Source organism: Leptodactylus fuscus, chromosome 4 (assembly GCF_031893055.1).
Source record: "Leptodactylus fuscus isolate aLepFus1 chromosome 4, aLepFus1.hap2, whole genome shotgun sequence".
Classification (NCBI taxonomy): Eukaryota; Metazoa; Chordata; class Amphibia; order Anura; family Leptodactylidae; genus Leptodactylus; species Leptodactylus fuscus.
Window position 1 is genome coordinate 39,229,817 of NC_134268.1, and position 17,905 is coordinate 39,247,721.

General features: G+C 46.3%; 1 protein-coding gene across 1 annotated transcript; it reads right to left on the reverse strand.

Moving 5' to 3' along the window:
• Positions 1–666: 666 nt before the first annotated feature.
• OSGIN2 (oxidative stress induced growth inhibitor family member 2) lies at positions 667–17,024 on the reverse strand. Its single transcript, XM_075270302.1, has 6 exons — positions 17,007–17,024; positions 5,171–5,307; positions 3,904–4,040; positions 2,559–2,750; positions 2,312–2,403; positions 667–1,913 (listed from the first exon to the last, which is right to left on the reverse strand). Exons 2-6 carry the CDS (start codon positions 5,235–5,237, stop codon positions 872–874), a joined length of 1,530 nt encoding a protein of 509 aa, XP_075126403.1. The 5' UTR covers positions 5,238–5,307; positions 17,007–17,024; the 3' UTR covers positions 667–871.
• Between the last annotated feature and the right edge of the window lie 881 nt (positions 17,025–17,905).

The window sequence follows — 17,905 nt, forward strand, 5'->3', positions numbered from 1 at the left end:
AGCGCTATTGGTCCCGGTACCGTAGCGCTTCACAGTCAGAAGGGCGTTCCTGACAGTCAGGTACATCCTTCTCCACAGCAGTGCCTATAGCGCTGTACAGTGTGAGCGGGGAGGAACGCCTCCTCCCCTCCTGATAATACTCGTCTATGGGTGAGCAGAGGGAGGGGGTTGTTCCTCCCCGCTCACACTGTACAGCGCTGTAGGCGCTGCTGTGGAGAAGGATGTACCTGACCGACTGTCAGGAACGCCCTTCTGACTGTGAAGCGCTACGGTACCAGCACCGCTAGCTCTTCACCCGAGGCACAGATCGGGAAAACCGACAGTGCATTGAATTCAGCACACTGTTGGCTTTCCAGCAGTATATAGAACTGCCTGTGCCCAAACTCATGAAAGGTCCTCTTTAATACCCCAACATCCTTCACCGGTAGCACGTACTGTTACGGCAATCTTAGGTCAAGAACAAGGTTAGTTCACGGTCCCTAAATATACAACAGTGAGCGTTGTCGAACTATACAAAGGACAGACTTCCATGTTGCTCTATTTCTACAGCTCAACAAGACTTAACTCCGACAGATAAAATTCAGAACATAAGGAATGAAATAAGAGGCCGAAAATGCAAAAACCCATATATAAATAAAAGTATCAGTATGTAAATATAACCAACTGCACAAGAGACAATGGACATTGGAAAGTCTGGTTAGTCCTCTAAGACTGGATCTTCTACAAAAGCAGCACTTTATTTCAGTCTTGCCATAGAATATGAAATACATTGCACTGTGCAAAAACACATACTGATGGAATCTGCAAGCTTGCAGATCATGGAAGGGGTTTAGGGAGCAGTAAATGCGCCAAAAGACAGAACATAGGCCTTTTAAGACACCCCGTCCTCACTGCTGCTTTCCACCATTCGATGTCTTGTCTTCTTCTGCCTCATTTCTATACATCTTGTTATGGCAAGGGCACCACCCTTCAGAAACCTAATAAAATTGTCACCGACTAGAGGTCCAAGGCCAAACAGATTTGGTTCCTTACAAGATTCGTAGGTGTACGGATCAATTTCCATGGGGTTGCCTTTACAAGTGATCGGCTCATTGTGATGGTGTCCTAAACTCCGACCTTGTTCTTTTAAGAAAAAGAGGTTTGGGTGAGACCCGATCAAGACTAAAGCCATTGAGATCTTTACGACCTTCTTGAGTCCACTGGTGCTCTGAAGGACGCACTTCATGTCTGGCTTGAAAGAAAGTACAAAGTGTTCGGGATAACTTGTATAAGAGGGATACAAGCTGGAAGCAGCAGACGGGACTTGTGTGCACATCATATGGTACACCTTGTGATATTCTGGATACAGTTTTTTGGGCAATTGTTTAAAAATGAGATTTGGATCGTTGAGTCTTCGACGGAAAGCGTGAATTACCGGGATATTATTGTTGTGTGCGCATAAGACAGCGTCGGCTGCAGTCAAGCCAGCTCCTACGATCAAGACGGGATCTACCGCTCCACTCAGCCTTCCTTTCCCCACAGCGTCTTCAAATTCTGCAATTGAATGTGAAACATATGGAAGGTTTTCTCCATGGACTTCCAGCCGAGCTGGAGCATCGAATGTTCCTGTGGCTAGAACTAGATTTTCTGTGAAGAGACAGAAAGGTTGATGAGAACCATCTGCCTCCCTCCGATAACCGTGAATTTCCCAATTCTTCTTCAGTGCAGCCTCATTTTCTTTATCAATGCGAGTTTCTTCACATGGGGCATCCTCAGAATTCTGGCTTTCAGAGTCGTCTGGTTCCCGGTAAGGTCGGACCACAGAAGTGATGTAGGTGTTGTCTATGAAGTTTCTCTGAATTCCCATAAGTTTCACATAGTGTTTGTAATAAGACGCCACTTCGGCCGGTGTCGCCCGGTCACTCTTTATATTTCTACATGGAAGAAACAAAAGGCATCAGAGATCGTTACAATCTATGGAAAACTATGGAATCAGAGAATTTTCTAGCATTAGAGGGGTTTTCTGTCCCACCAGAGATTAACTGAGCATGTGTGTCCACCATCACTCACGTCATTAAGAGGACATGAACATTGCTGCACACTTTAAACACCAGGTGGCGCCATACTATACGAGTGAATGTCGTAACTCTTCACACATTTTTTTAATAGCGTATAGAAAACAAACATGGGTCATTGTATCTATAGACTGAACATGACATGTACTGGTGGAACAATCTCTAACGTATCTACTATGTTGAGGTGGTTGTCGGGAGCAGTAACATTGAAGTATTTGCAGGCCACTGTGGTCCACCACACATGAGTAGGTACTCACCTTCTCTTACCCATGGCCCAGTCTTTAAACTTTAATCCAGGTAACTCCATCCAGTCCCCAAGGCTGAGAGTCAAGATGGACCCCTCCATATCCTACAAAGAGTAAGATACACAATAATATATAAAATGAAGGGTATACAATAGCGGTATATATTATATTCTTATAACTTTTCTCCAATATGCATTCCACTGCAGCTACAATAATATATATATATATATTACATAAAATAAGAATAACTTGTACTCACATGCCAGGCTCCGCCGGGGGGCCCCTTCCCTAATACTATATGAGGAATGTAGTGTTCTTGCTCCAACTTCCACTGGAGTACAGATGGATAGTCGTAACCAAAATCGGCATTTGGATGCAGAAGTGTATCAAACAATACGGCCACAGGGTTAGATGAGCGACCCTCCAATCCTTCCGACAAGTATTCCAAATCCTGCAATGGATGGCACAGTAGACTAAGGGCTCGTTCACATCTGCACCCGGGACTCCGTTCTGCAGGTTTCTGTTTCCTGCACAAAGCTGGGCAGGAGACGGAAACCTGCAGGCATCTTTCAAACTCACTCATTTGAATGGGTTTGAAAGGTGTCCGGCCGTGAGCGTTTTATGCTCTCCGCGGCAAAACTTTTTTTTTTTTTTTTTTTTAAACCGGACACAGAGTAGGACATGCAGTACTCTGTGTCCGGTTTAAATAAAACGGTTTTGCCACGGAGAGCATAAAACACTCACCGGCGCTCATGGCTGGACTCTGCATGACAGGTTTCCGTGTTCTGCATGCAGAAGACGGAAACCTGATAACGGAGACCGGACGCTGGTGTGAACCCAGCGTAAGATACAGCGTACACACAAGTACTAAGACTCCAGGGACGTCTAGCACGGTTTAAGGTTGGTGAATATTATACACATGCACATGATATTAACGTTGCTCAAATCACCCACCTATCTCAATGGGACTGGTCGACTACAACATTTATTAGGGGGGAGTCACAGTTTTCACAACAAGACTTGGGCATGTGAAATATTACACGCCCCATCCTTTCGCTCTTCAAACAGATAAAGCCACTGCCTTCCAACAGCCCACACCCTTCTCCCTAAAACGTACATGTGTATAGGGGGAGGGGATCAGTAGGAATAACTTTCAGTCAAATATGCACTTTGCGAAGAACTACTGAAAGTGTGTGGAGCTCTAAACCAGTCATTAGACCTCTAATGGGGGAGTTTTCTTGGGAAAATATCCTATATTGAAGATGATCTTTCATCACCTCAACACGGTAGGATCCGCTCCACTGATTTTGGTGGAGTTGGAATTTTTTCTCTAACCCCCGCCATTCCTGAGCAATCATTTCTGTTATTAACAGCACAATTATCCTCTCCTGTCAAGTGGGCAGTCCTGTGCTGGAGCAGAATGTCTAAGGACCGCCCACCTGACAGAAGTGAGCCGAATTATAATGAAAATAACAGATTTCTGGAGAATGAGGAGGGCTAGTGAAAAAATTCCAACTGCCCCAAGACTTGGTGTAAACAGAGTATCCTATAAGAGCAATCCCCCTCCTCTGAAACACAAGTACAATTGTCAGACATGGATCTACCTGCTCAGGGATAGAGAGGTGCCTTGCTTCTTCTAATTTACTGTGGAGAATGGGATTTGGATGTAAAGCTTCGGGAGATAGATACGGTCTGTATCCAGACAACATGTATGACAAGCAGATTCCAGATGGTCCATTTCCTGGAATGGAAAATGCATTTGTTACATTAGTACAAGCTGTATAGATTTTCCAGTGTACAGTACATTGTCAGCAGCTACAGCGAAACAGAACATCTGGTGCAAACGTTCCAAACAGTGTTGGGACTAGTGCAATGCATGGAGAGGAGGACATACACAGCGCATGAACACTGACAACGACAGCATCATCATCACCACCACCACCACTATGGGTGTCAATCTGAATGGGGATTAAACACTCACAGCTCAGGTATTATAAAAATAATAGAACCATTGTCCTGGTGACATGTGAAAGGAGAGTCAGAGCTTTCATTTGACACCAAGTTCTAACTAGATTAGAAATATGGAAATGGAGATCCCTGAAAATATTAAATAGAGCTTGGTGTCATATGAAAGATGAGAATCTCATCTTTCACATGACACCAAAACCACAGTTCTAGGTTTTATAATTCCTGAGTTAGGAGTATGAACCGACCCCCTCCAGATTCAGCATCTCTGTATTACATCTGTTCTCTCCTGTACTTACAATCAGAAATTTCAGAGGAAAGAATATATAGGGGACCAGGAGTGGATCTCAGCACAGGATTTCAAGGAAAGAAGCCAAAATCCATTAAAGGGGTTGTCCAGGATCTGAAGGTAAATGATACAGATGACCCATCCACAGGATAAGTCTGGGTATGACACCTGAACCCCATCCTGATCATCTGCATCAGTCGCCAGAAGCCATATACTATGTGTACAGCCGGAAGTAACCCTGCTCTAATTCAAGTGAATGGGAGCAGGGCTGCAGTTTCAGGTGCCAGCACTATACAGTACGGACCAGAAGCTGTATACGGTGTACAGAGCTCTGCACACTGTAGCACTGGCACCTGGAACTGCATTCACTTGAATTAAAGCAGGTTACGTCTGGCCGTATACCTAATATATAGCTTCCAGTGGCCAAAACAGATCGTCGGATGGGGTCTTGGTGGTGCACCCCAAATGTTAAGATACTCATGACCAGTCCTGTGGATGACCTGCAGATTCTGGACAACCCCTATAACAAATTAGATTACAAAACTTCTTAATAACCAATAATTGCAGAAAATAAAGACTTGTTTGTAAGTTTAGGTTCACGTGGCTCATTGACATACCGATGATAACCACTGGAAGGATTAGCGGAGGGTCTCCTAACAGGAGGTTTTCTTCAGCTAAAGGCATCACTATAGGGCGGAATATTATTGCTGCAGGGTTGGACTATTTCGTCAGTCGTCTGCTTTCAGGGTCGCTGCTGGAGGAAAAAAAAAAAAAAGCCAAAAATCAGTAGTTTTCATATAAAGTATTACATACACTTGATAAAATTGCGCTTTACCCCTCCACCCCCAGACTTTCCACTTTGTTTAGGCTCCAGCACACGCTTGCCAAGTGACTATGGAATTCCACTTCTTACTCCTCAGCCACAAAGAAGCTCTTCTGTGCGGAGTGACAAGGAGGGGTGCGCCGTGTACGGAGCAGAATACTGCGCACTGCGGCCGTAAAATGGGAGAAATTATGTGATAGAGCGAAACACGAGGCGCATGCAATACTGACATGTGGAGGGGAGAGAATGAAGACGTGACAACAATTCAAGACCATGTGCATACTACATGGATATATATGTATACACGTAGACAACGCCACACAGGGCTGTCTTATGCTTAAGAACTAAATTCATAGAAAGTTGCCCGATTTATACCAGTTATCATTTGCTATAAGTACTGACACTTTTATACTACCGCAGGTATTAAAGGAAACCCCACACCAGTTTGGAGCCTCTAAACCAGCAGCATGAGGTGTAAACTTCCCAGCTTCACCTCAGCATGTGCCAAGAACTGCCATAGAGGAGTCTGGGACTGATAAAACTATATAAATTGAGCAATGGACAGGACTACGATTAGGCCCCGAATCCAAGGACAGTGGCTGATGCTTTATACCAGGGGACCCCAAACATGCGGCCCGCCGAGGACATTTTTTCTGGCCCGTTGGCAGGAGCGCACCTATAATGAAGCTCCTAGGGCCGTCGCCTGGATCGCTCCCTAATGGGAATCAGGTACAGAATACCCAGTAAGGGCTCGTTCACATTTGCGCCCGGGGTCTCCGTTATGCAGGTTTCAGGCAGGAAACTGAAACCTGCAGACATTTTTCTGCAGAAACATTTGAATGGGTTTGCAAAGTGTCCGGCTGTGAGCGCCAGTGAGTGTTTTGTGCTCTCCGTGGCGAAAGTTTTTTTTTTTTTTTTTTTTTTTTTTAACCGGACACAAAATCAGAAATGCAGGACTTTGTGTCCGGTTTAAAAAAAAACAAACAAAAAAACAAACACGTTTCGCCGCAGAAAGCATAAAATGCTCACCAGCGATCATGGCTGGACATGGTCTGTCAGGTTTCCGTCTTCTGCAAAAGACGGAAACCTGAGAACTGAGACGGGACGCTGGTGTGAACCCAGCGTTAGTTAGCAATCCCTTCTTTCAGCTGTATGTGCAAATACACATATACACTCACCGGCCACTTTATTAGGTACACCTGTCCAACTGCTCGTTAACACTTAATTTCTAATCAGCCAATCACATGGCGGCAACTCAGTGCATTTAGGCATGTAGACATGGTCAAGACAATCTCCTGCAGTTCAAACCGAGCATCAGTATGGGGAAGAAAGGTGATTTGTGTGCCTTTGAACGTGGCATGGTTGTTGGTGCCAGAAGGGCTGGTCTGAGTATTTCAGAAACTGCTGATCTACTGGGATTTTCACGCACAACCATCTCTAGGGTTTACAGAGAATGGTCCGAAAAAGAAAAAACATCCAGTGAGCGGCAGTTCTGTGGGCGGAAATGCGTTGTTGATGCCAGAGGTCAGAGGAGAATGGCCAGACTGGTTCAAGCTGATAGAAAGGCAACAGTGACTCAAATAGCCACCCGTTACAACCAAGGTAGCCAGAAGAACATCTCTGAACGCACAGTACGTCCAACTTTGAGGCAGATGGGCTACAGCAGCAGAAGACCACACCGAGTGCCACTCCTTTCAGCTAAGAACAGGAAACTGAGGCTACAATTTGCACAAGCTCATCGAAATTGGACAATTGAAGATTGGAAAAACGTTGCCTGGTCTGATGAGTCTCGATTTCTGCTGCGACATTCGGATGGTAGGGTCAGAATTTGGCGTCAACAACATGAAAGCATGGATCCATCCTGCCTTGTATCAACGGTTCAGGCTGGTGGTGGTGGTGTCATGGTGTGGGGAATATTTTCTTGGCACTCTTTGGGCCCCTTGGTACCAATTGAGCATCGTTGCAACGCCAAAGCCTACCTGAGTATTGTTGCTGACCATGTCCATCCCTTTATGACCACAATGTACCCAACATCTGATGGCTACTTTCAGCAGGATAATGCGCCATGTCATAAAGCTGGAATCATCTCAGACTGGTTTCTTGAACATGACAATGAGTTCACTGTACTCCAATGGCCTCCACAGTCACCAGATCTCAATCCAATAGAGCATCTTTGGGATGTGGTGGAACGGGAGATTCGCATCATGGATGTGCAGCCGACAAATCTGCGGCAACTGTGTGATGCCATCTTGTCAATATGGACCAAAATCTCTGAGGAATGCTTCCAGCACCTTGTTGAATCTATGCCACGAAGAATTGAGGCAGTTCTGAAGGTAAAAGGGGGTCCAACCCGTTACTAGCATGGTGTACCTAATAAAGTGGCCGGTGAGTGTATCTGAAAGCTGTCAGTGTAGACTGTGGTCCGAGCGACCGTGGTCTACACCAACTGCAGAGAGTCACCTCAGCCCTGGCGCAATGACGCATGTCATCAGTGCCTGCAGTCTGAAGGAGGAAGACACCCGGCGGCTCTTCAGGTAAGTGTTTGTATGTAAGGGGGCTACTGTGGAGCATTTAATATTATGTGGGAGGGCTACTGTAGAGCATTTAATACCGTGTAGGGAGGAATTTTTTTTTTTTAAACTATATTTTGGCCCTCCAATGGTCTGAGGGACAGTGGACTGGCCCACTGTTTAAAAAGTATGAGGACCCCTGCTTTATACTGTCTAGCCAACATTTACACCACCTTCTTCTTGGCTTACTTTAAGCCAGAATCTTACAACAGTTTAGCAAGTTGGAAAATTTTAGCCTAAAGAAATGCAATGCACCAAAGATGTGTCACGCTTACTCCAATGTGTAGTAGTAGATCTGGGCCATTGTTCATAAAATAATGAGTTTTATTTTTGGTCCCAGCAGAGATCTGGGAATCTGGTGGTGCTCCAAGATGAGTAGAGATGAATGTATCCGTGTAAAGACGAGGGCTAAAAATAAGTCAGTCTTGGGGGAGTAAGACTAATAACAGGCCGTGTCACATCAGTGAGAACTGCACTTGTGTGTTTATCTCCTCACAAGGCGGAGTAGGAGTACATGCATTTTAACTCAAGTGGATTACAGTATAAGTATCCTGGATACATCTAGTCAAGACTCGAAGCCAAACGTGACGGCTTGGAATTACAGTATTAGGCGAGGTTCCTACAGATAAATGTGAATTTCACCTCAAAATTAGCGCCGAACTCTTGCCAGAATCTTCCAGCCATTGTTTTCAGCTGCAGAACCTGTGGAGTGAGGTCCGCCATTTTATCTGACACTATTCATCACTTGGACTTTGGCTTTCCAACGGGCCAGAATATTGAGATAAATTCAAGGCAGAAAAACAATTTCTCTGTGCCAAAACAGACACTGGGGCCTGGATCAACATAACTGGGTAGAGGAGCAATTGATGCACAGCAGACAACTCCCCACCGCCATTTTCTGAAGAGTCTACTGGAGCTTCAAACCCTTTGTGCCCCAGTAGTTACACCAGAAAATGATGTGTCCTTGTAGTCACAGCAAGTCTACTCCAACATTAGCAGTTATAGCAGAGCTACAGACCCCTCTGCCCAGCAACTAGTCACTGTAAGAATCCCATAGCCGGTCCCTCCACAAAGATGGAGTATGGGGAGATTGTAAAGCAACAAGCCACCAAATGCTGAAGACCAGAAGCAAAGTCTACACATGTGCCATCCTTACATTAGCTAAAGTGGTTGTGCCAGCTTTATCTCCCCCCACTTGCAGGATAAAAGATAATGGATCAGTGGAGGTCCAACCACTTGCAACCTCATCGTTCATGCAAACAGGAGTCCCATTCCCCACCTAAATGGAGAGGCAAGATGCCGGTCACTCTATACATTGGCTAGTGGATTGATGGAATAGATGTTGGCCATCTTGGGCAGTCCTACAGAGATTGAACAGAGCGCTCCATTGGTAGACAGTATCAAGCAAACGAGCTCTTTGGAGCAACCAGGGCATTGCCATTGCTCCAAATAGATCATTTGCAGATTTTACAAAAACGTTGATATCTTGGGAATAGAGGAAACAATTCACAAGGGTAAATGGCACCCATCTATGCGCAGAGTTGATCTACAGGGTTCTAGTGACAGACTCCCTTTATTGGTCACATCAGACGTCCCCAGTAGGAGATCTAGAGATTTATTGATGACGTATCAAAGGATTATTGGAAAGTAAATATTGTCTATACAAATAATGAATCCTAACACAATGACAAGGTCTGTAAAAATAGAGAGCGCCATCTGAAGTTTCCCGTGACCTACAAAAGTCTTACATTGTTATTTTAATTAGTTGGACATTTTCATTTGGAGCAGCCACGAGAACGTTCCATTCATCAGAAGGCAATTATGTTTCTGGCTTCGAGTCAGAAGAAAGTAATAAGTTAACCAGCTTTAATACAGATACCATCAGCAATGCTCAGGAGAGCCTGGCACACCGCAAAGATCTGTACTGCTACAGAACGGTAACATCATCATGGCTTCTGTTATACATGGTAGCCATGATGCTAGTGTGAACAGAGTCTTACCCATTTACCAGTGCAGAGGAGGAGGGGGGATATGGTGAGGCTAAGTTGACACGGCGGAAAATGAAGAGAAATTCCTCTTCATTTTCCGCTACCGTATTCGGGCGTGGGATTGCAGTGACGGAATACCAATGTTGGCACGGACTTCCAGGGCGTGGAATCCGAATCAGCCAGTGAATCTGCACCAAGATCGAGCTGATTTATTTCAGAATCCTGCTACAATCTTTGCCTGCAATTGCAAACAATGAGAGGCAGATTCGGGACACAATGTGCCACAGATTTAGGGACAGAATCCACCCCCAAATCTATGGCAGATTCCTGCATATGAACCCAGTGTCCCAAAATAGCTTGGTATTTGTGGATTTTGAACATTTTTCAGATTTGGGACTAGAAACTGGAAAACTCAAGTCTTCAAACCTACGGTATCATGGTTTACCAAGCTACCCATCCTCAACTACTGCCCTCCCAAATGATATCCTCTAACTCCCGTGTGTGAAACTTCTCTCGTGCTGCCCCTGCTCTCTGGAATGGTTTTCAATTTCCATCCATAAAAATGTGCCTTAAGTTTTCAGGAACACTCAAATCATAAAATGATATTCTATGACCATAGTTCATGAGCCATATGCATGGTGACCCATTTAGGCATTTAGCATCGCCCCTTCATGGCATCTGTTTACATAGTCATGAACTGAATAGTATAAGCAGATATAGTGAGGAAGTTATGGTGGTGCGGACATATGTGGCACGGAGAGTAGAATACATATCTAGGGTGAGATATATCTCCCATCACATTCTTGAAAAGTCCTTGATGTACAAGTATGAGCGGCTTTCTGAGAAGATGCAAAACAACTTTCATTTGTTCTGTCAACAAAATCATTATTTAGATAGGCGACTAGAAATTGGAGAACATTTATTTTAATAACTGGGTTATGTAAAACTGTCTCTTGGATGTGTTTCAGAGGCCCTTCCACCACCTCCAACAAGTCCAGCTCTTCACACCATTTAATAGTCACTGCTCTACCGTTTCTGGCACAGTTGGAATTTTCTCTATAGCCCCCACCATTCCCGAGCAATCAATGCTGTTAGTTTTGGTGTCTGATATGCTATTTAGTCTCTGTACTGTCAGGAGGGCGGAGTCAGGCAGGAGCAGACAAGGGGTGTGATTCTGAGCCCTGACACTGGCTGCCTCTGATTGGAGCTCGGAGTCACACCCCCTGCCTGACACCGCCCACATCAGGCACAAAAATTAACGGCACTTATTGCTCAAGAAGGGCGGAGGCTAGAGAGAAAATTCCTACTGTTCTGGAATCAGTGCAACAACTCCTATTGCACACTAAGGGCTCGTTCACATCTGCGGCCCGGTCTCCGTACTTAGGTTTCCGTTTCCTGCCTAAAACACAGGCAGGATACGGAAACCTGCAGGAGACTTTCTCACCCATTCATTTGAATGGGTGAGAAAGCTGTCCGGCCGTGCACGGCGGTGAGCGTTTTGCGCTCTCCGCCGCGAAACCGGGTTTTATAATCCGGACACAGAGTCGGACATGCAGTACTCTGTGTCCGGATAAAAAAATCCGGTTTCGCGGCGGAGAGCGCAAAACGCTCACCGCCGCGCACGGCCGGACCCGGTCTATGGTTTCCGTCTTCTGGCATGCAGAAGACGGAAACCATAGAACGGAGACCCCAGACGCAGGTGTGAACCCAGCGTAAGAACTTGAATTGGTGAAGTCTTCTTTAAAGGTGTTGCATCAATATAAATGGCATTAACCACACTCTGCCAAACTTTTACAGCAAGTTTGTAAAGTTAAGTTATTAAAACCATATTTTTGCTTGCAGAAATATTGCAGTTATATTCGTGCAGTGGCTCCCCTGGTGGTTACAATGTTTGATGTCTGTGCACAGCATTCTGGTGAGGCTCTGCTAGACATGCATATCTATGTGAATACAGTACAGCTTCTGCTGTATCCTCAGAGTACAAAAGCTGGCATGCTGTATCTAAGCCTGAACAAAGATCTGCTTTAAGACTCTAAGAAGGGAGGGGGGAGCTATTAAAGTACCACCAGGGGGTGCCATTACAAAGGGAGCAGCCTTTATTGGGTTATTTCACTGGAATTCTGTCTTCCTAACTACATCAGGGAAGACAGGCTTGCACATTCCAGTGAGCGCCCTCTATTGGTTTGCAATACTGAGGCAGCAGCTGACTTCCTAATTACATCATGGAAGACAGATTTGCATATTCTTCCCAAAAGCACATAATTGTAAGATTTCTAACTAACTGCATTTTACAGTTCACTTTACAGTTCCCTTCTATTCCAGTATGAATGATTTTCTCATCTCTGTCCCTGATAAGGAGAAGAGGGGCATGGTCTGTCCATGGCTTTATTTAATGGCTTCTCCCTTCATTGCTTGACTCTTATAAGGAGAAGGAAGTTGGCAGTATGTTAACCCTTAAAGATACAGCAGACCTACTTGATCATTGAGAATACAGCAATACAGCAGAAGCTGTACTGTATTCTAGTGGACATTCAAGTCTAACCAAGTCTCACTAGAATGATGTCCACAGACCGATACATTTTGAACACCAGGGGGCGACTACTAAACCTGCACATCTCCATCATTTTGACCCACTAAACCTCATGAACGCCAGTTTCACATAAAGCTCTTTGGAGCAGGACCCACCAAAACCTACAGTGGAAATCTTCCTGTCGGCAGCAAAAAAACGTCTACTCACATTCAATTCAATGGGAGGTTCGGGTGCAATATGATGGAGATTTCTGTTGGCTCCTGCCGAAATGAATAAGGAGGCAGAATTTTCTCAGCGGATTCGTCCACAAAAATTCTGCTGTCAGATTTAACCCTTACTTGTCTTATGCCACTGGCATACCCATGGCGCACATGCTCTGATCTGCAGACGCCTGTATCAAACATTTGCATCTCCTAAGATCTACCTTGTCTATTTCTGCCATATGTTTTATCATCAGGTGTGTAGCCATGATATGTGCTAACAGTTGTGTAACCATACCTTTATGAGTCACATGTTACATGAATCACTCGGATTACATTATACATGGTTTAGCATCACAAAAATTCTGCAACTATTACTTTCAGGAATGGACCCGAATAACAATGTCGCATCATGAACCCTAATAATAACGCCATACCGTGCCTCTGAACATACTGCCCCCTACTAAAAATGACCCACACGGCACCTTTGAATATAATGTCCCCTACTAACAAGGACACACAGTGACTTTCAATGTAATGCTCCCTTAAATAATGGAGCAACACACCAGGCTTACGAATCTAATGCCCCCAATATAATGGTGCAACATACCAGGCTTACGAATCTAATGCCCCCAATATAATGGTGCAACACAGCAGGCTTACGAATCTAATGCCCCCAATATAATGGTGCAACACAGCAGGCTTGTGAATCTAATGCCCCCAATATAATGGTGCAACACACCAGGCTTACGAATCTAATGCCCCCAATATAATGGTGCAACATACCAGGCTTACGAATCTAATGCCCCCAATATAATGGTGCAACACAGCAGGCTTACGAATCTAATGCCCCCAATATAAAGGTGCAACATACCAGGCTTATGAATCTAATGCCCCCAATATAATGGTGCAACACACCAGGCTTACGAATCTAATGCCCCCAATATAATGGTGCAACACACCAGGCTTACGAATCTAATGCCCCCAATATAAAGGTGCAACATACCAGGCTTATGAATCTAATGCCCCCAATATAATGGTGCAACACACCAGGCTTACGAATCTAATGCCCCCAATATAATGGTGCAACACACCAGGCTTACGAATCCAATGCCCCTAATACTGCCACACACCGTACCTCTGCAACTCAAGTTGATTTCTTAAATGGCTGACTGCCGTGGTTAGAGAGAAGTGTGGGTGTGTGAACCCACTGCATGCCATTTCAATTCGTAATTGAAGAATTATCGTCTGTGAATAATCCGCTCATTCAAGTTCCCGAAATAGACTTATTTATTGCCATGTGAATAACATGAATGTCAATGTGTGTATTCACACGGCTCTAGATGCACCTTGTAAATAGACACATTTAAAGGGATTGTGCAGAACTTCCAAAACATTGCTGCCTCTTCTTCCATTGGTCACATGGCCATGCTGCAGCTTGATGCCATATATTTCAATGGTACTGATCCGTAGCTTTGCCATGTGACCCACGGATAGGAGGTCCATGACAAGAAGAAAGCAGCCATGTTTTCTGTTCCTGTTCCGGGTGTCAGACCCCAACCAAATATCGGTGACCTCGCCTGAACAGGTCATCAATATGAAAAACTCCATGGTTGGAAGCCCCCTTTATGACTTGGTCACTTCCGCTTTAGCCTTGTGTTACAGCAGTAAAATCCCCCGACCCTGAGGTTCTGGCCACTTTCACACGGTCAGTATTTCGTCAGTATTTGTAACCTAAAACCAGAAGTGGATCCTATGAAGAAATAGAGTATAATGGGAATATTTCTGTCTTCTCCGCTTCTGACTCCCTTCTGGTTTTACCTTACAAACACTGATACAAAACACTTCTCGATAAAAGCGTCCTAAGAGTCATTCACATATCATTCAGTATTTCATTTGCTTATTTCTATAGCACCAACATATTCCACAGCGCTTTACAGATATCACATTTCCACATGCACAGATCTCATACTGTGGTCCGTATTATGGACCCATGGACAGTCAGCGTGCCGCCATATCGTGCCCTTATGAAGCTGCATGTTCTCCTCTAAAATCAATGCCTCCTAGGAAGATAGTGGCGTCATATTACAGCATCCAGTAGTGAAGGACACCATTTGTTCTGCGAATTTGTTCATTTTTGGTCTCCGATGTATAAATATTGCCATTCAGTAGGTTTCGTACACGTGACGATATACAGCAGACACTTTGTCATGTACACAGCACAGGCGATTTCACGCTACCCATGGAAATAAACCCCCCAGGACATAAATGTACAATTCACACATCAGTCCTGCACAACAGATTTACTATTCATCTGACTAACTGCAGGAACTTTCCACGCAGTGTGAATACATACATACATAGAAATACTGGGATATATGGAAGGTAAAGGGCCGTTTCATCATTGGCCTGTGACTCTCCCTACTAGGCTCACCAGGTTGGTAGTCAGTGCATGTACAATGTGGCCACTTTTCGAAAGCCCCGCACCACTATGGATATCGGCCACCAACCTGCGCCACAATCCTGTCTTCTCCATACATGGCACTATGCTCCTCTCCACTGCCTAGCCATTTTCCAGAGCACAGTGGCTATCAGGGATTGAAGGCCACCTACACTAACTAATCCCTGGTCCAGACATCATCCACCAACGGACGGCACTAGAAAACACAATGACGGGACATTGCCACACATTTCTGGTAGCCCAACCCCAGATCTAGTGGCCCCTGCTTACAGATGTAATGGTAGATCCTGATCACTGGTATATACTGTATAGATATGACGCAGTCATGTGACCAGTGTACCATAAAACCTGCACTGTTTAGGTATATAGGCCACCTGGGATAGGTGATGGGTCACACAAGGCTCCGTCTACACACTGTGTGGATACCAGTAAAGTATAGACCTCATGCCCCATCACACTTGGTACCTGTACACACAGCATTGGCAAAAACTGGAGCTTTTTTTTTTTACTGTACTGACTGGTTAAAAATATTGAATCCTGAGAGATATATCCCTAGAGACCATAGAAAGGGGCAGACATGGCAGGAGCCCATCTAGCACCACTGACTGGAGAAGAAGACCTTATACTACATAGCTGCAAATAACAGACTGCAGAGTGTGAACACAGCCTTGGTCTAGCTGTAGGGCACTAGGGGTCCTGCAGGGGTGCAGCCTGCATGGTGCGGGGTCCTCAGTGATGTCAGTAGTGCAGCCTGCAGGGTCCTCAGTGATGTCAGTAGTGCAGCCTGCAGGGGGTGCGGGGTCCTCAGTGATGACAGAGATGTCAGTAGTGCAGCCTGCAGAGGTGCGGGGTCCTCAGTGATGACATAGATGTCAGTAGTGCAGCCTGCAGAGGTGCGGGGTCCTCAGTGATGACATAGATGTCAGTAGTGCAGCCTGCAGAGGTGCGGGGTCCTCAGTGATGACATAGATGTCAGTAGTGCAGCCTGCAGGGGTGCGGGGTCCTCAGTGATGACATAGATGTCAGTAGTACAGCCTGCAGGGGTGCGGGGTCCTCAGTGATGACATAGATGTCAGTAGTGCAGCCTGCAGAGGTGCGGGGTCCTCAGTGATGACATAGATGTCAGTAGTACAGCCTGCAGGGGTGCGGGGTCCTCTGTGATGACAGAGATGTCAGTAGTGCAGCCTGCAGAGGTGCGGGGTCCTCAGTGATGACATAGATGTCAGTAGTGCAGCCTGCAGGGGGTGCGGGGTCCTCAGTGATGACATAGATGTCAGTAGTGCAGCCTGCAGGGGGTGCGGGGTCCTCAGTGATGTCAGTAGTGCAGCCTGCAGGGGGTGCGGGGTCCTCAGTGATGACATAGATGTCAGTAGTGCAGCCTGCAGGGGGTGCGGGGTCCTCAGTGATGACATAGATGTCAGTAGTACAGCCTGCAGGGGGTGCGGGGTCCTCAGTGATGACATAGATGTCAGTAGTGCAGCCTGCAGGGGTGCGGGGTCCTCAGTGATGACATAGATGTCAGTAGTACAGCCTGCAGGGGGTGCGGGGTCCTCAGTGATGACATAGATGTCAGTAGTGCAGCCTGCAGGGGTGCGGGGTCCTCAGTGATGACATAGATGTCAGTAGTACAGCCTGCAGGGGTGCGGGGTCCTCAGTGATGACATAGATGTCAGTAGTGCAGCCTGTATGCTGCTGAGCCATGTGCTGCACAGCATCCCCCTCCAGCACCAGCACGGGCGGCGTGCACACTGGGATCACTTGCCGTCTGATGCAATAGAGGACCGCACATCCCGGCTCCATCCCCTCCCGCACATCCCCGGGCCCCGCCGGTGCAGCCAGGCACAAGTCTCACACATCAGCCGGTGCACGGCGCTCACTCACCCGCCGCTGTGATGCCGCACCCCTCCTCCGCCTCCTCGTGCAGTCACTGGCTCATACCTCTCCTCCGCCGCTGCGGTACCGGTGCCGGGGATTTAAAGCCCAGATCTGTGGGAGGGCAGAGCAGAGCGCACCGGAGCCGGCCTGTAGTGGCAGTCACTAATCAGCAGGGGGCGTGGGGACAGGAGGCGGGGCTAGAGTGGCAGATGCCTGGGGGCGTGGTCTCAGACACGTTACCCTGCTGCTGGGGATGACGTTCTTCTCCGTTGTTATGGGGGAGAGATCGGAGAATAGTCCTGACGTCACCGACTACGTCATCGTGTAGTCTGCGGCTTCTCCGGGAGGGAATGTAGTTCAGTCACCAGTATGATAACTGTGCCTGACAGTGTCAGAACTAGCAGTGTAATAATAGTGACGTAGCCACAACTAGTAGTGTAATAATAGTGACGTAGCCACAACTAGTAGTGTAATAATAGTGACGTAGCCACAACTAGTAGTGTAATAATAGTGACTAGAGATGAGCGAGTAGTATTTGATAGAATACTACGGTATTCGAAATACTCGTACTCGATCGAGTACCACTCACTATTCGAATGGAAAAATTCAATGCAGAACCAGCATTGATTGGCAGAATGCTATACAGTCGGCCAATCAACGCTGGTCCTTCTCCTACCTTTAGAAGTCTTCTCCATGCAGCTTCCCCGCAGCGTCTTCCGGCTCTGAATTCACTCTGCCAGGCATCGAGCCTGGGCAGAGCTGACTGCGCATGCCCGCGCTACAAGAAAATGGCCGCTTTGACTGTAAGCGGCCATTTTCTTGTAGTGCGGGCATGCGCAGTCGGCTCTGCCCAGGCCCAATGCCTGGCAGAGTGAATGAAGAGACGGAAGACGCCGCACGGAGAA

Bases quoted from the DNA above. Each gene is read 5' to 3' on its own strand.
- OSGIN2 (XM_075270302.1), bottom strand. From the start codon at position 5,237: ATGCCTTTAGCTGAAGAAAACCTCCTGTTAGGAGACCCTCCGCTAATC. The intron at 4,041-5,170 runs GTATGTCAATGA...TTTCCATTCCAG, and splicing joins CCTTCCAGTGGTTATCATCG to GAAATGGACCATCTGGAATC. The intron at 1,914-2,311 runs GTGAGTACCTAC...TCTTCCATGTAG, and splicing joins TGGGCCATGGGTAAGAGAAG to AAATATAAAGAGTGACCGGG.